Consider the following 18,345-nt stretch of genomic DNA (forward strand, 5'->3'; position numbering starts at 1 on the left):
CCGAGCCACACCAGCCAGGACTAAACCTCATTTACTATGCATAATTTTACCAAAGATAATCAATCGTGTTTGCTAAATCACTAAAGATTGCTTATTTATTTTTGCCTTGTAAGTAGCATATTAAATTCTAACAGTGAATCAACCATTTACATGGGCATAGTCATAAATCCCTTTACCCTACGGTTAGTTCTGAGATCTTTTTTCTTTCAGACTATTATCTACCTGAAAATATAAAGCTTGGGCTCTGTGTGGAAATGGGAAACTATCTATGAGATTATATATAAGATAAAAGCAAGAAAATATGGCAGTAGGATTTAAATTTAAATTCCCTCCTGAGCATTCCCTACTTCCATTCCCTGTTTTATTTTTCATCACAAATTTTATCGTTGTCTGACAAGTTACTTATTTTACATATTAAGTTTCTTTCTTTCTTTCCACCTACTTAAAAGCAGGGATTTTTAGACTTCCAGCTAAGAAGGAGGCGTAGACAGACATGCTGCGTCTCCCTCCACAACTAAGAAGGAGTACAACTACCTCAAAACTAGAAACAACCAGAAGTTCCAGATAATCAAAGTGCATGGAAGTCCAGTAAACAAGAAATACTCATCTAGACAGGTAGGAGGGGCAGAGCTGGGGCAGAGAGGACACAGTGTGGTGGAGGCAGCAGTGGCAACAGCAGCAGGCTGGTGGAAAGTGCAGTTACGTTTTAAAAAGTCAGGAGGGACACCTGGGGAGCGTTCCCAGCTCCTCCCCAGAGCAGCTCACTGTCCCAGCTCCGGGAAAAATCAAGCCTCATTGCTTTTGACTGTGCAAACCAGTGGGGGTGGGGACAGAGGCAGAAACTGCCGGTCTCAGCAGAGTCCACTTGTTTAAAGGGCCCCCATGGTCCTAGAACGTCCGCAGACACACCCACTCTGGGAACGACAGCCAGGGTAGCAGCTAGAGGGGCGCCAGTTCGGTGCGGAAGTGGGAGAAGTGCCTGGAAAAGGGGCGAGTGCTGGGCAAGCAACATTGTTCCTTCTCAGACCCCTCTCCTGCATACAGCACCACAGCGTGGTGAAACAGGTCGCCCGTTACTGATGAATCCCTAAGGCTCTGCCCCTTACAACGTAACAGGAGTGACAGCTCTACCTGGGACACGGAAGCAAACATAAACACAGGAGACTTCTGGCCAAGATGGAGGCCTAGACTGACATGCCCCGTCTCCCTCCACAACTAAGAAGAAATACAACTACCGCAAAACCAGGAATAACCAAAAGTTCCAGAAACTAAATGGAAGTCCAACGTATGAAGTTATAAAGAAGTGGTGCTCGTCCGGACAGGTAGGAGGGGCGAAGCCAGGGAGGAGAGGTCAAGCTGTGCTGTCTGCGGCAGCAGCAGTGACGGTGGCAGAACGGTGGTAAGCGCAGACACCAGTATTTAAGGGGAGGTGAGAAGCACCTGGGGAGCACCCCCAGCTGCAGACCAGACCCGTCAGCTCACGATTCCAAAGCCGGGGAAGGCAGACCCTCATTGCCTTGGACTGTGAGGCCCGGTGGGGGTGGGGATGGAGAAGGAGGCTCCCGGTCTCTCAGCGGAGATTGAACGGAAGGAATTCATCTTGGACCCCCACCCCCGCAGAAAACGCCCGGTTGTGACGATTGCATAGGGCTCCCCCCGCTATAGTGTAAGAGGTGTGACAGTCCTGCCCAGGAAGTAAAGGTAAACACAAAACTGTTCAGGATGGCACAGATCATGATAGAGATCCCAGTGACGCAGATGACCAGACAGCAAATTTCTAATCTAACGAAGCAGCAGATAGAAAATCTTTCGGAGGCACAGTTCAGAGCTTTGCTTATAAAAGCGCTTACAGACCTAACAGCAGATCTTAAACAAGATGGGGAAGGAATGAAGGCTAGTCCTGCTGAAATGAACAAAAACACATACAAAACTAGTGGTGAGGGCAAGAAACCAGGGAACAAATCAACAAATCGGAACATGGGGAAGGAACAGTCAACCAGTGCAGAAAGAGGAAAAGAGAAGTGAGGAAAATGAGGAGAGGCTCAGAAACTTATTGGACAGCTATAAGCGGGCCAACATCCGAATCATAGGATTGCCAGAAGGTGAAGAAGAACTAGAAATTGAAAAATTATGGGAAAAAATAATGAAGCAGAACTTCCCTAACTTGGGGAAGGAAATAAACTTACAAGTCCAGGAAGCACAGAGAGTTCCAAAACAACTGGACCCAGGGAGAACCACACCAAGACACATTATAATCAAAATATCAAAAATTAAAGAGAGAGAATCTTAAAAGCAGCAAGACAGAAGAAGAGAATTATGTGCAAGGGCATCCCAATAAGACTGTCAGCTGATTTCTCAAAAGAAATTCTGCAAGCAAGAAGGGACTGGCAAGAAATATTCACAGTAATGCAAAGCAAAAACCTACAACCATGTACTCTATCCAGCAAAGCTGTCATTCAGAATAGAAGGGCAGAGAAAGTGCTTCCAGGACAAAGTAAAACTGAAGGAGTTCATCAGATCCAAACCACTGTTATATGAGATGTTAAAGGGACTTATTTAGGAGAAAGGATCAAAACTATGAACATTAAAATGAAAGCTGTATCACAACAACCAACAATAGAAGCTAGGGAATCGAAACAAAGGCAAACTAAGTAGGCAACGAGTGTGTGAAAAGAATTATAGGTAAGGGGAACATTATGGGGGGAGGTCAGCAGGGAGGGGGAAGGGAGAAAGGGAGGGAGATGGTACAGGAATTAGGAAGCATAGTAGGAGGGAGTGGAGTAGATAGGAAGATGTTGAGAGGAACTATATGCACAACCAATGGGCATGGACTAAGGGGGGGGTGGACAACTGGAGGGAGGGGGGTCACTGGGTGGAGGGGAACAAAGGGAAAAGAAATTGGGACAACTGTAACAGCATAATCAATAAAGCATATTTAAAAAAGAAAAAAAGGGATTTTTTTTTGTTTTGTTCATTGCTAGGCTTTCAGTGAACTAGACAGTGCCTTAAATTTAGGAGAGAGCCCATAAATATTTGCCAAATAAATAAATGAGCAATATAATTCTATCAAAAGGAAATAAAAACTATTACAATTAGTAGTCTACCTGTATCACAGTGATCCAAACAGGAAAATTTACAAACATAGGAAAAAAATGAATAAACTGATGACAATGGAAAATTGTCATCTATTTCTGAAAAACAGGACATTGTATCTAGTACATGACCTGGAAAGTTTGAACCCCCAAGAATCAACATCTCTTATAGTTAAGTTTAGTGTTTATCAAAGTAAGAACAGCTCTTCAATGGAGGATAAAACCCTGCCAATCAATTGTACACATTACTGTTTCTTTTCTTTAAGAGTCTAGTATTTATCATTATAAATCTCCACCCCGTACAGATCTCATATCACAAAAATTGAAAAATTTCAACACCGGTTTATTAAAGGCATTTTGGGAAACAGGGAGTTAAGTACCAAAAAATCTGCAACACAGTTCAGCAGATCATTTGAAAGGTCAAAACATCATACTCTTAGGCCATCTTTCAAAAATCTTCATATTAATTATTTAGTTTGGGCCACTTAGGTCAAAAGGCATAATTCCACCTCTTTTTCATTGCTCTCAATGATTCTATGCTTGCCTTCTGAAGATTCCAGTGGCTCTGTGCCACTTCCACTCTGTGTGCCCAGTCTTTACTTCAGTCTTCTAAGCCCTTTACTTTGCCACAGCATGGTTTCTTTTCCCCTCCTTCTCTGACTCTCTTTAATAAGATCACAGAGGTAGAATGTTACTTTCAGATAAGAAGGGAGGAAGATGATTCCAACTTGTCCAAAGTTCCTCAGCTGGTTAGTGGTTAAAAATGAACTAAGTTCCAGAACTAAGTTCCCATTCAAAACAAAGCTCTTTCTAACTTAACGTCTTCCCCATTAATAACGTTCTTTGCATCTTTTCTTGTAAAAACCCTTCTTTATTACACACTTATTAATATAATACTTGTAGGGCCTAAAATCAAGGACTCCCCTAAACCCAAATATTGTTTTCATTTCTAACCATATTCAGATATTTTCTGAATGGAATCATCTTTCATAAAGAATAATATGGTTTATCTTTATTTTTGGTTGTTTTGCAATTTTGGCACTACATACTTAAGAAGTATAAAGATGGTATTGTGAGTTGAATTGTGTTCCCCAAAAAGATACGTTGCAGTTTTAACTCCAATACCTGTGAATATGGCCTTATTTAAAAATAGGGTCTTTGCAGATGAATAATCAAGTTATTCCAACATTACTGGTGTCCGTATAAGAAGAGAAAAATCTGGTCACATACCAGAGTGATTACAGTCATGTAAACAGAAATGCAGAAACTAGAATTATGCTACTAGAAGTCAAGGAATACCTGGGTCTACCAAAATGGGGAAGAGGTAAGGAAGGGTCCTCTTCTAGAAGCCTCAAAGGCAGCATGATCTTGCCAATACCTTGATTTTGGATTTACAGTCTCCAGAATTGTAAAAGGATAATTTCGTGTTTTTAAAAATATTTTACTTATTTTAGAGAGGGGAGAAAGAGAAGAGAAACATCGGTGTGAGGGAAATATCTATCAGCTGCTTCTCATACGTGCCCTGACCAGGGACCCAACCCACACCCAGGCATGTGCCTTGACTGGTAATCGAACTGGCAACCTTTGGCTTTGCAGGACAATGCCCAACCAACTGAGCGACACACACTGGGCAGGGCAATTTCTATTTTTAAAGTTTGTAGTACTTTGTCATGGCAGCCCTAGGAAACTAATACAGATAATGAAAGTACATCTTTTTAAATTCCATTAGGCAGTATGAGTATTTATTTAAACACAGTCACTGAAAGTAAAGCTATTCCCAAGTGCATAGTACCTGAAAAAGAAAAGTGTCTATCTAGTCTTTGGATTTTTTTTTTTTTTACATGATCGAATTAAAAATCAAATACGAGTGTCAATCCATATCTGAAATGAATTCATTTGGTCTTCAAAAAAAGTGATTGCATCGGTAAGATGTTTAATGGCTAAGCATTACTCCACTGGAGGTGCAGAGCACTGCACCCTCATTCGCTCCTCAACCAGCTACTCAGGAATGTGCTTACTTGTTATTAGTTGGTCCTGTTGCCAAAACATCAGATTGTAACTTTGGAAAAAACCCTTGCTCGTATTTGCCTTGACCAATTTTCATATCAAGTAGATGTGGGTGGATTGCAGTGTGATCCATTTTCATCAGCCGCTGCTCAATTGACTGGGCTATAAATTAAATTTATAACAAATTAGAGACATTTCATTGGCTAAACCTTAAAAAATAATGCTTCTTTCACTCAGGCACCAATAAGGAACTCAATCTTTCTGACACTATGAAATAGATTTTTACTAAAGCTCTTCAAAGATCAGTATAAGTACGGAAAAGTTAATTTTAAGTAAATACCAGATAATTAATTTCACAATAGTTCTGCCTTCATCAAAAGCAGGGCAATGAGGTTGAAAAATCTCTAATTTAGTATTAAAACAGTTTCCCATAAGTGGGAAATTCAATATCCTTAATGAAAATATGTTTCTAAGTACAACATTAAAGAATATGACGGCAAAAATTTCCTGTGAGCTGAAAGACAGGTAAAGAGAAGGAAAAAGCAAGCACAGAAGCTTTATATGCATTAACTCTATTTCTTTGTACAAAGATTCATTAAATATTCGTGGTTCTTTTTGCAAAAACAAGGAATTTATAAAACAAGGAATTGTGTGAAGCTTATTACTTTTAGTAACAATCACATTCTCATTAGTAGGAGTTTTTAGGAGTGGTTATTAGATACGCTGAGAAAAATAAAATAAGCAGGCATTTAGAAAATGTCTACAGGATAAGAAACTGACCTTTTAAAGAATAAAATAGGACGAAGTTAAAAGAGGAATTACTTAACATTCCTATTTTTAAATCACTGAAAGTTAAAGAGGAATACACAAAGACCCAAGAAATAGTGAATTATGCTTCTGGTTAAAAAAAAAATACATGGCATCCTTTTCCCCAGCATTGAACATAATGGATTATGTTTTAGGAGAAGATACAAGTTACACATTAAAAGTAAAATAAAATTCGAAAAGTTTTGGGTAAACTTCTATGAAGAAAAATTAAGAAATTTAAGTCACAGAGGGTAATTGTGACTTCCTCAGAGCTTCCCTTGATACTGTCATTGTCAGGCAGAAGCAGCTGGTTTGGGTGAAGCACTGATCTCACCTAAGATGGTATTAAGCATGTTCTTTAGATAAGAGTAGGGTGTGTCATGAACAGACCCTTCCCCCAAAAAAGTTATTTTTAGACTATGTTTGGGGAATAAGTAGCAGTACTCAATTTGCTAGTGTTGAAAGAAGCCAAATAAACTGATTCTATAAAATATTTATAAAAATTAATTTTTTACTTCTCTGAAATCACATTAGCAGTTCCCAGTGCGTTCTATGTCACTCAACTGCAATCACTGCTGTTCTCCCATTTTAGTAATTTCTAGACAGAGGATTGGAGACATAGTCTTCATTCTCAGTTAATACATTTTCTCTTGAAAATTCAGTTAACAGAAACGTATAGCATCAGATTTTGTTTTTAAAGATTTTATTTACTTACTTTTAGAGAGAGGGAAAGGGAGGGGAAAAGAGAGAGAGAAAAACATCGATGTGAGAGAGATACATCGATTCGTCGCCTCCCATACGCACCCAACTGGGGACCTAGCCCACAACCCATCAGACATGTGCCCTGACTGGGAATCGAACCAGTGGCCTTTAGGTTACAGGCCGGCACTCAATCCACTGAGCCACACCAGCCAGGCAGGATGCCATGTTTTAATGAGAAATGATATTTAATTTTCAACAATGTCCCATGGCTCTCCAAAGCCCTATCTATGTTCTCAATGCTTCCTAATATTTATAAAGCACAATTAACAGACGGTTTAGGCAAAATAATGCTTAGATTCATGGCATGGAATTTTCTGAAGTTCCTGCCAATTTTATGTTCCATGAAATACTACAAAACTCCATCTCTACCAATTCGTGTCTTTGTCCTCAAAGGAAAAAAGGGAAAGTAGCTTCAGTTTTTCCATTGGATTTAAAATGACAGAGAAACCCATCCAATATTGAGTTATTCTCCTTTAGTTAGGAAGCTTTTTAAAAACAAAACCATAATTCACAGTGAATTACTCTTGGGTTTATATTTAAGACTGCCCTTGGGAACATAATACAATGCTACTTTTCAGTGATTATGCCACCAGTGAATACTGAACATTCAGAGATTATTAAATGCCTGCTTTGAGATGTCATGGGCCCATTGTTATACTTTCAAGGGTTTGTGCCAATATTCATTTTCTGTGATTGGTAAGGGAAAAGAAAACTCTGCATTACTATCAACTTGTTGCTTTTCTGCACAGACATCATGAGGTTCTGGTGCCACAATGTCAACAGCAGATAGCTTCTGTCTAAAGAGTTCACCTGTAAATCAAAATTTTTAGTTAAAAATGAACCAAAAAAAAAAAAAAAAGAACCAAAAGCAAAACAACAAAAGACAAAAACAATACACAATAAAAATCCAATGTTGACGACAAAATCCCAACCTCTACAGATATTGGAGGAGGGGGGAAGACAACTGTACCTGATCAAGAAATAACCGCACCCTCTTTGAGGGATGAAGTCACAGCCATCTGCCTCCTTTCAGTTTTTTAAAAAAGCCTTTGATAAATTAAGTTCCTGGGAGACTACTTACTGCTTTAACTGAATCTCATATATGTTAAAACTATAATGGTATATTTTCTAGAGTATTATATAATTCCTGTCATGCTAATGAGAATACCAAATTCTTTAAGGGGCTGAAAGAAAATCTATTTTAATTGAAAGGATTTTCTGGAAGCACATACAGTGATCAGTGCTCAGCTCCATTAAAAAAATGTGTCAGGAAGGGAGGAATGACATTGGCTCAACAAGGCACTGTACTGTTCATGGCCACTGGGACACTAAAGTCGTTCATTCATTCTACTCCCTCACTTTCCAGAAACACAGCAATAACTGTCACTCCCTGAAAGGCTCCCAGAATCTACCCCCAGGACATACCTCAGGATGATGTTCCAGCAGCTACCAGAGAGACCTCTAAGGCTACATAAATGAACATTATTTATACATACTTCTTACCTTCAATACCTACAACTACAGAATCACAACTCCTGTGACTTTGATTGATTTACATAAAGTGAGAAAGGCAAGTAACAGAGACGGAGCAATTTGCTGCTTCCTGTTTCTCCAGAGGAAATATAGCTTTCAAATAGCTCCTACATTTGAAGAAAAAGAAATCAAAGGGGAGGGCACTCAGGTGATAAATATCAGCTTATTTGGCAAAGAATGAGTTTGGAACCAGGTGTGAATACGTAAAATTGTGTGAATTGGTACATTTTATGTGTTTCTTTATTGAATGCACAGCTAACATCATAGTAAGGCTTCAGAGGCTAGAATCAGTCAAACTGGGTTCGAATCACGACTCCACCAATCACTAGCTTTCCAATCATAAGCCAGGTGGCTTCACTGCTCAGTTTTTCTCAACTGTAATGAGCACAGTTATAAAACAAAACAAATGTGCCTATACGCCCCTTTATCATTAAGAGCAAATGCCAAAAGGAATGTAAAACATCTCATATACTGTGCAGCACATACTAAATATTGATTAAACATATTAATATGATTTTATTTATTGGACTATTTTATTACACTGCCAGACAAGACTGGCCAAAACTCATAATTATTGGAAGGAAAACTGGTGTCAGGGTTGGGAAACCTCTAATTTGAATACAAGAATCCAAAGATGTAATTTCAATAAATAAAGCAATTATAATTAATGCTACCACTAAACTAATAAATATACTGTCATAGTTATGTAAATTAAGCAGCATCTCTTATTTAATATTTTAAATCAATACTTACCTTTTCCTGGATAAAGAGAAAAGAGGCCAGAAGTAAAAAGGCAACATAAGCAGCAAGACAGAAACGAACATTTTTTTTTCCATTAAGTCAATAAAGAGAGTAACACAAAAATAGCAACCTTGTAGTAATACTCATTCAATTTGTTATTGCTTTTTCTCTTCTAAGAGAACAGGAATGTCAAGTAGGAATGGGATGGACATTAACTCACAGAAACAGAAGGAAACTAAACAAAGAAAGCACCTCTGGCTCTACAGTACAAGGATTAACCGTGAAGTCTAAAACTGACATTTTGTGGTTTATTAGGTCAACAATGTGTAAAAAATAATTATGGATTTTAACTTAATTTAAAAAGGCATGGCAAATGTACCTGCTTCTTTTAAAGTGCTGCACTTCTGATATATAGATGTCCTCAAGGTGGGGGCCCTTACATTATACAGTCTTATCTTCTCAATCCGAGAGTCAAAGACTCGAAGCAAAGGATCTTTCTCCTCCCACTGAGACATAATTTTATTATCAATAAAGGTGGCAAACATCTGTGTTTCAATGAAGCGTGAAAGAAATGGCAGGTATGGCTCAGGCTGGTCAGACAGAAAGGAAGCCTGTAATGAGATAATTAAAAAATTATTAGTGCAAAGAGACCTATCTCCATGATAAATGATATATCCGCAAATTATCTGTTGCCAAGGTCTTTCTTTTTTAATCTTATAACATACAAAACTGACACTTAAAATTCAGAAATTCTTAAAAATTCACTTTTCCTTACTTCCTTCTAAATTCATGGAATTTGGGTCACTTAGGTCTTTAGCACTGCTCCTATCTTTTAGAACTGATTTACATTCTGATCTGCATGACCATTACATAGAAAAGAGAGCATCACTAATGAAAGACGGTGGATCAGCAGCTACAGGATTGTCAACTATTCTCTTCACTTACTGTTAAATTTTACTCCTTTCCCCAGTCAGCTGTAATTTCTTCTGCTCTATTTCTAGCCTATGCAAGATACCTCCAAGTCATAAGGCAGTGAGGTAGTTAACTGATACAATAATGATATATACATAATAAGCCTAAATAAAAACATGGAGTTTGTCTTTATGGGTGAAATCATTTTGTTGTTCTTCAAGTGGATGTTTTCCTAGGCACCAACTCTGAGACTGATGGGTGAGTATTCATTCAAGATCAAACTCCTTCCAGACCTGTGCTGACAGAACAGTCTGGACCTTAACAACAAAAGAAAGGACTGCCTAAAAAACCATCTGAGGCAAGCAAGCCTTTGGAAAGTATGTACAACACAGTCCTATAACCAGTTTGTCTGTTGCAGAGAATGGCTTGGTAAATTGTAATCAGTTTTTAATTCAAAATATTCAGAGAGAGAGAGAGAGAGAGAGAGAGAGCGCACGCGCATGTTTCTCTTCAGGTCTGTGTGTCTAGCAGTTCTAGTTGCAGTTTGTTACTAGCTGAACTCTGGAGGTGAATTACTATTTCAATTGCTGGGTTGGTTTGGCTTTTCATTGTTTAGAGCAGATGCAGCAGACGAAGGGGAAAGATGGAAGAGTAAGTTCTGACAGAAGGTTACTTACTCTCCTTAATACGCAGCAGCCTCTTAGCGTGATTTTCATTCTGAAATTTAGGAAGTCTTTAAAAAACGTCCTTACAGAAGAAACCCACTTACTCAAGTTAAGTGCTTCCATAGTTCAGATGTATTTACATAAATCCAAATAGCCAGAAAAAGTTCACAGTGGTCTCTAGAAATCAGTTCACCTTTTAAAAGGCATTTTACCAATAAACATTACGTTTACTTTTTATACAGCAAAAAGCCTTTTTTTCTAAATGGGCCAAATGCCTGGCTTTTGATATTCAGACCCTGGTGAACTACAACATTTAAGGTCAGCAAAAACTTGGATTGCAGGACTAATATGTGATAGTCTTGTAAATCTTCCTGGTGAAAAATTAGATGATCACAAGCCGCCTGGAATCTGACATGAAACTTTCATTCCTCTAGGGGTTATATAAAAAGAATTCCATTTACAGTTTGGAGCTACATAAAGATTAAAGAGGAGGAAAGTACCAGTGCTCGATTTAGATAAGAATTTCAATTGCCCCAAGGATAAATCATAAGTGTACACAGTAGTTCCAAGCTAAATAGGAAAAAATGTGGTAAATGGTTAAGCTTAATGAGAAAGGAACCTAAGAGCATGAATACATTTGGAGAATTGAAGGCTTCTTAATTAAAGAAGTTTTCTCAAACATAAAGTGCACCAGAACTTAACTGTTTGACATAGTTTATACCCTCAACCTGAAAAAACATCTGATGAAAACAGAAAATAATCTTTTATACTACCAACTTGGATAAAATTTTTAAATTAACATTTATTTGTCAGATGCTCCAAGATTGTAGATTAGGCCCCTAGAATGGATTAGCCCCTTGAAGGGGTCTTCAACAACACAAAGCTACCCTTTAGTAAAAAGCTGTAATTCATTCTGATAGCAATAGTCACGCCTCAGCTACCACAGAGGCAGGGAACTGAATTATACCCTGGTGACCTGAAAGAGTTAATGCCCATTCCCCTAAGTGCTTTTGTCTGGAGAGGTAAAATCTAATGGATATGCCAAGAAAAAACTGGTAGAAGAATACTCTATAGTAAACCTTAGAAGCTACAACGTCAGGACAATCAAAAGCTGGTGCTATTTTCTGTCTTCTTTTCCCCAAAACTGGAACAGGACCTTAGACTTATAGTCATAAAACCTCATTCATTCATCTGTCTCTTTTGATCCTAGAATGAGGTAAAAATCTGGCTTCTGAAACTAAACTGTTTGTTACCTTTATATGAACAAATTGTGATTTCATTATATTGAAGGCAAAATATAAAAATAAAATTTATCAGAAAAGGAATAGACCTTATTTAACTAGACTTAATCCTAAAATAAAAGTAAATGAAACTTTTACAAAGTCAGATGGTGTTAAAAGATTTGAAAAACCTGTGAAATTTGAGTCTTTGTAATTTAAAAAATTTCAAAGTATAGAAATTAAAAAATGAGATGATGGGCAATTTAATATACAATTCAATGGCTGGCTTAATGAACCTGTTGATTTGCTTTCCTGTGAAGTTGTTCTACCTAGTGTAAAATACTGGGAAAGTTCTTAATGGAAGGGAGAGGGGAGAAAAAAATCTCTGTTTAAAAAAAAAGTTAACAAAATCAAATAATATAGCCCACTCAGAATCATAAAAAGGGAAACTATGGTTCTTTTACTTTGTCAAAGTTCTGCATCTGTTCTCGGTTGGTGAGCCAGGATTCCATGTCCTGGGCACTCTGAATCACGAACGCTTCGTAGTCTGCAAACATCTGTGTAAAGCGGTTAGCAAACACCTCTCGGAGCTGTACGTTGAGCTGGTAGTCCCTTAGTTCAGCCTCTTCACACTGCAGTTTCAAATCCTTTTCTTTTTCACCCAGAGAGGCAGAAAGGTCCATTTCTTCCACAGTCACACCAGTCCTCTTGGCCAGAGCCTGAAGGCGGGCTATGGTTTCATTGCCCTTCAGTAACTCATACATGCTGATGTTATTAGTGAAGATGTTGCCATTCTTCTTGTCATTGACCAAGTCTTTCAGGACCAGGTTCTTCAGTTTGGTGGCACTCTCACTGCAATGAAGGCTGCCCTCAGGAGAGATCCCAAACTGAAGGAGAACTTCAGAAAGTTCCTGGATAAAATCTACTTTATTGGGGAACTGTGGAAATTCTTCAGGCAACTCGATAAAATGGTTGTCAATATCCACAAAACACAAATTAGCCTGAAAGACAAAAAAGAAATACGAAGGTTTTAAAATAAAGGAATTTTAAGTTCTAAAACAGTCTCGCCAACTATTACAAACAAAATCACAAATTACACAGCCTTTTATGTTAACCTTCTCAAGGTTAAGAATTTTTTATTTTTTAAAAATTAATCTCTGTTGCCAGCAGTTTTCCCTATGAGTATTTTATACCGTATTTAATATAAATGAATAATTTTCTCTGGGTCTCATCAATTTATAATAATTGAGACATGTTTCCTTAATATATGGCATCCACTAGGCATTCCTAAATGAGTCAAGGTGCACAGACTGATAGTACGTTACAAATCGAAGGCACTAGGTAAATGCTCACTGAATGAGGTTGAACTTTCCATTCCACTGCTCTAACATCATTTGTAATTTAGAAATACCAATTGCTAAAATCTAGCAGCTATAGTAATTGGCAAAGAGCAATCCAATTCACAGAAAATCCGCAAATTTTAATTTCATCCAAAATTAGCTTCGACCTCTTGGACAACAAAACCGTTTCAGAAGTCATTAGACAAAGAGCAGGAGGCAGAGGGCAGGTGGTAGAGGCAGTGCTCAGAGAACTATAAATGATTAACTCCTGGATAATTAAGAGTAGACTCAGCAGAGAGAAGGAGGAGAGAAATGAGAGGAAATGGCTTTTTGAGTTTGCTTATACTCTAGATTTTGAATAAAAAGATTTAAAAATATTTTTGAATTAGATATGGAAAATTCAAGGGGCCAAGCACTGCATAAAATTCTGATTATCCCTCAGGTACTTGATTATAGTAGACTCCAAAACAGTATTTTACTTGTATTGTTCAGACCCTCTGAATCTGAACAAGGTTGTCGGTATAAAGAAAGACTGTTCCTAGACGGGGGTGGGGAGGTGGGATGGGGTGGGGTTGGTGGTGGTGGTGGTGGTGGTGGTGTGTGTGTATGTGTGTCTGTGTCTCCCATCACGTAAAACCTGACCCTGACTGCAATGCATTCGGGGCTGAAGAGGGCATGGGGTGGAAGTCAACAAACAGAATAGGGAGCTTCGCCCTGGCTGGTGTGGCTCAGTGGATTGAGGGATGGCCTGCGAACCACAGAGCTGCTGGTTTGATTCCCAGTCAGGGCTGACATGCCTGGGTTATAGACCAGGTTTCCAGTTGGAGGGACACGAGAGGCAACCACACATTGATGTTCCTCTCCCTCTCTTTTGCCTTCCCTTCCCCCTCTATATAAATAAATAAGTAAAATCTTTTTAAAAAAATAAAAAGAATAGGAAGCTTCACCTTGTGTTTCCCCATCTTACCCTGCACTCCAAACCCTGTACTCCACCCCTGCCTCCCAGGTCAGCAGGGGGAGAATTCACAATGTCCTCTGAACCTGAATGCCAAGGAAAGGTGAAAAGAAAAGAGCAAACAGTTGCATCTCTGTTTTTCTCTTCATGTTAGATACTGATGAGCATGAGGCATAGCGAAGTTCCAAATCAAGCTCAATAAAAACTAAGATATCCCTTCATCCAAAAACAGAGAACAATGATTTCTCCAAGCCTAGTGTAACCTTTAAATCTAACCCATTAATTCAGCAGATGAAGAAAGTGAGGCCCAAGAAGGTGACTTCCTGACACCTGTCTCAGATACACATCCTCAAAGAGCCTGAGTACAGAAGGGATTTTTTTCCTCTGCATTTTCCCTCTTCTCCAATGTCAATAGTTTTCTCTAAATAAAGTAAGAGCTGAAGTCACATCTTGCTGAAGACAGTAGTGCTGCCTACAGCTTTCTTTAAACCCACATCTTTATATATGCTCCTACAGCCTCTGGAAAGCAGCATATATTGAAAAGCTTAAAGGCAAAAAGTGGGTCACCGAAATTCAAATGGATGATTCAATATCTTTAAAAATGGAAGAAAAAATCTACTAAGTTGCTAATCTAAATGTTAACCAGCAACCTCACACCACTTACATTTTGTACTGTCTCCTTCATTAATGCCTTCCTGCTATCCTTTTCTATCCCTTGCCTTCTCCTATGCGGGGAGAAAAAAAAAGACGCATTTGGGAAATTTTAAAGCTTGTTATGCTCATGATATCACTGCTGAGCTGAAAGTGTATGGCAAGGTGGTCGTTCCAGCACCAGCTCCCACCCTCCTATGTCTGCACAGAAGAGCACAATTTGGGCCTTTGATGATCACAAAGTAGAAATAGAAAATGGGAACTTGTATTATAAAAATTTACTGAAGAAAAGCCAAAAAGTTGTTTTCTAAAACAAATAAGGACTCCATGCAAGAGACTATGCTGATAATTCACTATTTCATTTTTAATACCATTAAATTTTAAAACTATGAGAAGAGCTCAAAAGTATTAATACACAATAAAAAATACAGTAGTCCCTCTCTATATCGTGGCTCACTTATTGCAGCCTCATTGTATCGCAGGATTTTAAAAAATATTACATTTAACTATTTATCGCAGATTTTTTGCTATATCACGGGATTTTGCGGTACTGTATACATATGTTGTTAAAGTTACGTAGGTTTAAGGGTGTAGAATAAATGTAAGGTTCCTACTTCACGGGGGGTCTAGAATGTAATACCCGCAATAAGTGAGGGAATACTGTATAATTGACATCTCAATCATAGGTTGTTTTAGGAATAAATATTTCTGTATTGTTACTGATCAACAATGCCTAGAAGCCTTCATGATATGTAATTACTTCCAATGAAAAACAACAAACATTCCTCAAAAGGGAACAAAGACTTGGAACTTAATTATCTCTTCTGCCATGAGGCCTTCCTATGTCCCTCTCTTGAAGGCATTCTGATTTCCTCCTAGTTCATTCACTCCTCTTACTAACACTTATTTTTAGCCTGTGTTATTGATAATTGGTAAACGATTTATTTTGGAAAGCAGAAATCACCGCTTGTTGATCTTGATGTCTCCCAATGTATCCTACACCAGTGGTGCATGAAACAACTATGTGCTGAATGAATGACCAAGGCTCAGGATATGGTCATTTTGTGGAAACACAGAAGTGCAGGATGGAGAATACACAGGAATGTGAGGCCAGGGCAGCTCTTCCCATGCTGAGTAAGGGATCTAGTTTCTCAATGGCAGAAGTTAAGCAGGCATTAAGGGTAAGGCAGAACACTTAAAACATTCCCAGGGTGAGATATGGCAAGGACAAAATAGCAAAACCAATTCCACTTCAGTTTTCTCTTGATTTATTTTTGGCCATCATTTACTCTAAAGATGAGCAAGAACAGTAGAAAGTGAGGTGTCATTCTATGCAATTATTCCTCAGTGCTGTATCCTTCCACATTACTACACCCCCTTCCCTGAAGAAAACAATACAACAAATGGCTACCTGTGCCTATCATTTTGGGGAAAGTGAGTGGGTGGTTAATTACAAGTCTATGTACTTACATTAGTCAGCTAACAACTAAAATCATACCTTCTTAAAATAATCATCTCGTAAACATCACTTTCACAACTATTTTAAGAAGTCCTGTTCAGCTATTATTTTACTTTATAGTTTTCAGAAAGGGGGTGGTGGTGGTGGTGGTAATTATTACTAGTGCTTTTTTGTTTCTTTTTAAGATTTTATTTATTCATTTTTAGAGAGAGGAGAAGGGAGGGAGAAAGACAGGGTGAGAAACATCAGTGTGTGGTTGCCTTTTACTCACCCCCAACTGGGGACCCAGCCCACAACCTAGGCATGTGTCCTGACTGGGAATCGAACCTGAACCGGAGACCCTTTGGTTCTCAGGCCGATGCTCAATCTACTGAGCCACACCAGCCAGGGCACTAGTGTTTTTAAATTGCTCTTTACAATGGCAATTTTTATACATACTTCCTCCCAAAATGATGTGAAGTACGTTATTTCATCTCATTATAAAATGATACCAGAACAAAGTGATATACTTTTCTTCTAAAGTCATATACTTATACTTTTTTTCTTTTTAATTATTTGTTTGTTTATTTTTAGAGAGGGGAAAGGAGAAAGAGAGGGAGATAAATATCACTGTGTGGTTGCCTCTCACTTGCACCCCCAACTGGGGACCTGACGTGCAACCTAGTCATGTGCCCTGACTGGGAATCGAACCAGCGACACTTGGCTCGCAGGCCGCTAATTTATACTTTCTAAACAGAAGCACTGCTATTTTCACAGGTGATTCAAGTAATTTCATATTATCCTACTCTATGAATTGAATAGATGTGTATGTATATTTATTAAATAGTGTTGGTTCAATGAATAAAAAGTAGAGAATCACTGGCATTACTGTAAGAACTTACAGAATTTTTAAGGTTGTTAATCTTTAGTCAGAGGATACACAGACATGGAAACAGAAAGATTTCCTGACTACATCAAGGTGGTATTTTAAAATCCTAAACAATTATTACTCATGCAAAAACAGAAAAATAATATTTATATATAAACAAAGAATCTTATAAAATATCATCCGATTAACATACAAATAAACCAGATACTCAAAAAACTAAAACTTGTCCCTGTTTAAGTCTTTAAACAAAACACATTTCGCTAGTTTATTTCTTTTTCCTTAAAAGTTTAAAGAATCTGCATCTTTGAACCAATAAGATAATTTTAAAAAAGAGAAAATAAAAGTGTTCAGGTAACAGGAAAAAAGACATAACAGGGAGGCAAAAGCAGAGAACATGCACAAACTCAAAAACACCAAGACTGTATGTGTATTTTATATGATGTGAATCAAGCTATTTCCCTCCAAACAAAAATGTCACTTTTGGCAGGGAAATATTCATTAGATAAAAATAAGCAACGGCTGATTACAGGAATCATTACTGGGTATAATGGCTGCAGCTTAGTGTGTTATTTTAAATTCACTTATTAAAATAAGACTCTTCAAGGGAATTAAAAAAAAAGTGAAGCACAACATAAAGATTTTATTAAGAAAGGTGCTAATTAAATACTATATTATCATGTAATTAACCATTTTATGTTTTTAATAGGCCATGGCACTTTCATCAATATTTCATTTGAAAGGCTTAACATTGTAATTCTGAGTACCAGGAACAACAGTTAAAACCAGATTCAAAATGCTGGTTTATTTTTTTCTTAAACAAGATTTGAAAATACAACACACAGAAAGCATAGTAAACTGAAGGTGGATTGAAAGCTAGGGGTTAGAATTTTTATTTCTACTAGACTTCTAGACAAGTTGACATTTAGAAAAAGTTGATAACTAGCCTTAGGTCTGAAAACAAAGGATACTAAATATACCTAGCTTGCTGAAAGATGTCATTTTCCATTTCATGGAGGTCAAGAATAAAATTCACTTCAATTAATTAAAGGATCTATATCATTGAACTGAAAAGATGACTTAATTTAATACAAGAGAAAACAAGAGTATTCAGGTAATAGCAAAAAAGAGATATAACAGGGAGGCAAAATCATAATACAATCATTTTAAAGGATGTTAAAATTGGGCTGCCTTAAGAAACAAAATTTATAAGGTGACTGGGAAAAAAGAAGTAAAATGTTATTAGAATATAGAGCAACTAGATAATATAACTCTTGTTCTGTCTTCACAGATTCATGTTAAATTAATGCCTGTCACAGTAGCCATCAGGAGTCAG

At 37.7% G+C, this 18,345-nt stretch overlaps 1 protein-coding gene across 4 annotated transcripts in view; it reads right to left on the minus strand.

Annotated features, from left to right (window-relative positions):
- DENND5B (DENN domain containing 5B) overlaps nucleotides 1–18,345 on the minus strand; it is a 170,637-nt gene that overhangs the window by 51,170 nt on the left and 101,122 nt on the right. For all 4 annotated transcript variants that reach the window (XM_090272984.1, XM_090272983.1, XM_090272986.1 and 1 more), the window contains exons 5-7: nucleotides 12,204–12,740; nucleotides 9,322–9,553; nucleotides 5,111–5,261 (exon numbers count right to left, since the gene is read on the minus strand). In XM_090272984.1, coding sequence (XP_090129110.1) covers nucleotides 5,111–5,261; nucleotides 9,322–9,553; nucleotides 12,204–12,740 — 920 coding nt within the window. The remainder of the gene's footprint in view (nucleotides 1–5,110; nucleotides 5,262–9,321; nucleotides 9,554–12,203; nucleotides 12,741–18,345) is intronic.

Source organism: Furipterus horrens, unplaced genomic scaffold, assembly GCF_987537825.1.
Source record: "Furipterus horrens unplaced genomic scaffold, mFurHor1.1.pri manual_scaffold_4, whole genome shotgun sequence".
NCBI lineage: Eukaryota > Metazoa > Chordata > Mammalia > Chiroptera > Furipteridae > Furipterus > Furipterus horrens.